Source organism: Pundamilia nyererei, unplaced genomic scaffold (genome assembly GCF_000239375.1).
Source record: "Pundamilia nyererei isolate P.nyererei 1_Seehausen unplaced genomic scaffold, PunNye1.0 scaffold00350, whole genome shotgun sequence".
NCBI lineage: Eukaryota > Metazoa > Chordata > Actinopteri > Cichliformes > Cichlidae > Pundamilia > Pundamilia nyererei.
This window is the reverse complement of record NW_005187751.1, coordinates 244,819-247,041: the sequence shown is the minus strand read 5'-3', so window position 1 is coordinate 247,041 and position 2,223 is coordinate 244,819. Positions and strand designations below refer to the sequence as shown.

General features: G+C 40.5%; 1 protein-coding gene across 1 annotated transcript in view; it reads left to right on the top strand.

The window, feature by feature from the left end:
• Positions 1–1,016: 1,016 nt before the first annotated feature.
• Positions 1,017–2,223, top strand: part of chadla (chondroadherin-like a) — a 3,998-nt gene continuing 2,791 nt past the window's right edge. The window contains exons 1-3 of the mRNA XM_005752278.1: positions 1,017–1,046; positions 1,214–1,372; positions 1,935–2,129. Coding sequence (XP_005752335.1) covers positions 1,017–1,046; positions 1,214–1,372; positions 1,935–2,129 — 384 coding nt within the window. The remainder of the gene's footprint in view (positions 1,047–1,213; positions 1,373–1,934; positions 2,130–2,223) is intronic.

Sequence of the window (2,223 nt, the reverse complement as noted above, 5' to 3'; positions counted from 1 at the left end):
ATGAAAAAGCTGAATCACACATAAAAAGCCCAATAATTTGAGAACATTTTAAAGTTTGAATGGAGTTTCTACGTGAAAGTATGAGGAAGTAGTTAAGTTTCAAAAACAAGCAAGTTTTAGCAGAATTGTGGAAGTTTTCCATTCATTTCAATGGGACAAAAGGAAAAAAGTGTAATATTTTAAAAAGTATAATAGTAATAAATACCAAAAGATATAGCCGGAATTAGCAGAAATAACAGAATACTTTGAGGCATTCACACAATTATTATTGCCTGATGAAGCAGGCTTTTTTAAGGTTATAATGGAAGCTTATGGATGAAACTCCGGCATTCAGATTTAAAAGCCTTGATTTTTCCAAACCAGCAGTGACTTATTTCATCTCATGTGTCAGCAAATAGAAGCTGCTCGCTTCTTGTGCCTCAGAAAATGTGAAGCCAGTGTGTTAATTTGCAGAGAGAGGACACAAAGATCAGGGGTCACCACAAAAGAATTTACCAAAGTCTTGTTTGTTAGCCTGTTGGACCACAGGCTGTAAGTACTGGGCACACTCAGAGTGAAGTAAAGCCCTCAGTGAACAACTTAAAGCCCGAACTGGCAGATTAAATCCATCTCTAATTCTTGTTACCAAGGAAACACTGATAGCACAGCCATATGGTTAAAGGTAAGCCAAGCTGCTTGTTTTTAGTGATCTGGGTTTTGAACTCGGATTTTCTTTGGAGTTTAGATTTCTCATATGGTAGCATTCAGTGTTAAGCTATATAGTGTAAGATATTGAGTATCGATCAGTTTTGATCATCACCTGCTACATCTATATTTTAAAAATGGCAGATAAATGATGTGTGCCATGTGTTGCTAAAGCCAAAACGTTGAGTTTTGGGAACCAGGAACCAGTTGTGGGAGATCAGGGGAAATCAAACAAAGTAAAAGGCTATGCTGGTTTCAACCGTGGAGAGCTCTTCTGCCTCCTTAAAGATACCTTGGGTAACATGACAATCCTTCAAAAATATTTTATAGACATGAAAGGAAAAGCAGAGTCCTTTATCCAAGTAAATGAGGAGGAATCCATGTTTCAAGACCCCCAAATCTGTTGTTTTGCTTCTGTAAGGTGCAGAAGAGCTTTATAACTTGAACTAGTGTGTCTAGTGTCTGTCTCCCAACCCGGGGCCTTTAGCCACTCCTGTAATTCTATTTCTAACATGTGTTATTGGCACAGATGCAGATCTTCTCTGCTGAAGTCGTCCTCCTTGTTTTAACACTGTCTTTACCCGTGGAAGCCAAAAAGTGTCCCAGAGCCTGCAGCTGTGACAGCACCACACTCACAACAGCCTGTGTGGGCAAGAACCTAACAGATGTCCCCCCGACTGTGGAGGAGGTGAGGAATTCAGGGGTTTTGCTGTATCTTAGGCATGTAGGCTTTTTAAACTGAGGGTTGATAACAAGCTGGATGGATCCTCTCCTCTTTACTCTGAAGGATGGCGCGTGCATGTGTTTCAATAACAATTTCAAATGCTCTCCTCTTAACCTGACTGAGATGCTCTGGCACGACCTGAAAAGGGTTTTCAATTAAGACATCCCAGAAATATTGATGAACTGAAACAGGTTTATAGGACAAAGATTTCTCCTCAGTGAAACATCAGAAACATCTAAAGGAAGTTTGCTGCTGCTAAAGAAGCTTCTGTAAAATACTGCATGTAATTATTTTCCAGCCTGTGTTGTGAATGATCACTCATTGTCCTCAGTAAAGAAAGAATGAAAGCGTATAATTATGAAGCACGGACCACATTCTGTGAGTAATTAGTGCTGAAATCAAGAGAGAGTGATTTTAGAACCAAAGAGTGATTAGCTAACCAGACTTATTATCTGAATAAACCAGCCTCACTCTGGTTTCTGTCCTGGCATGTAATTGTGTGTCCAATACTCATTGTTTCCTCTAGATTACTGTGAAACTCGACCTGAGAAATAACAACTTGCAGGTGCTGTCCAGGGGGACATTCATGCACACACCCTACCTCACCCATCTCAACCTGCAGCGCTGCAACATCATCGAGATTAAAGAGGGCGCCTTTCGGACTCTTGGCCGAGTGGTCTCTCTAAACCTGGCTCACAACAAAATTGAAATCCTTTACCAAGTAAGATCAGAGGCCCGCAGTTTTTCCTCTCGAGTCTTTATTATGAGAATGATGTTCTCTTCTTTTCACTGCTGCAGGAGTCCTTTGACGGTCT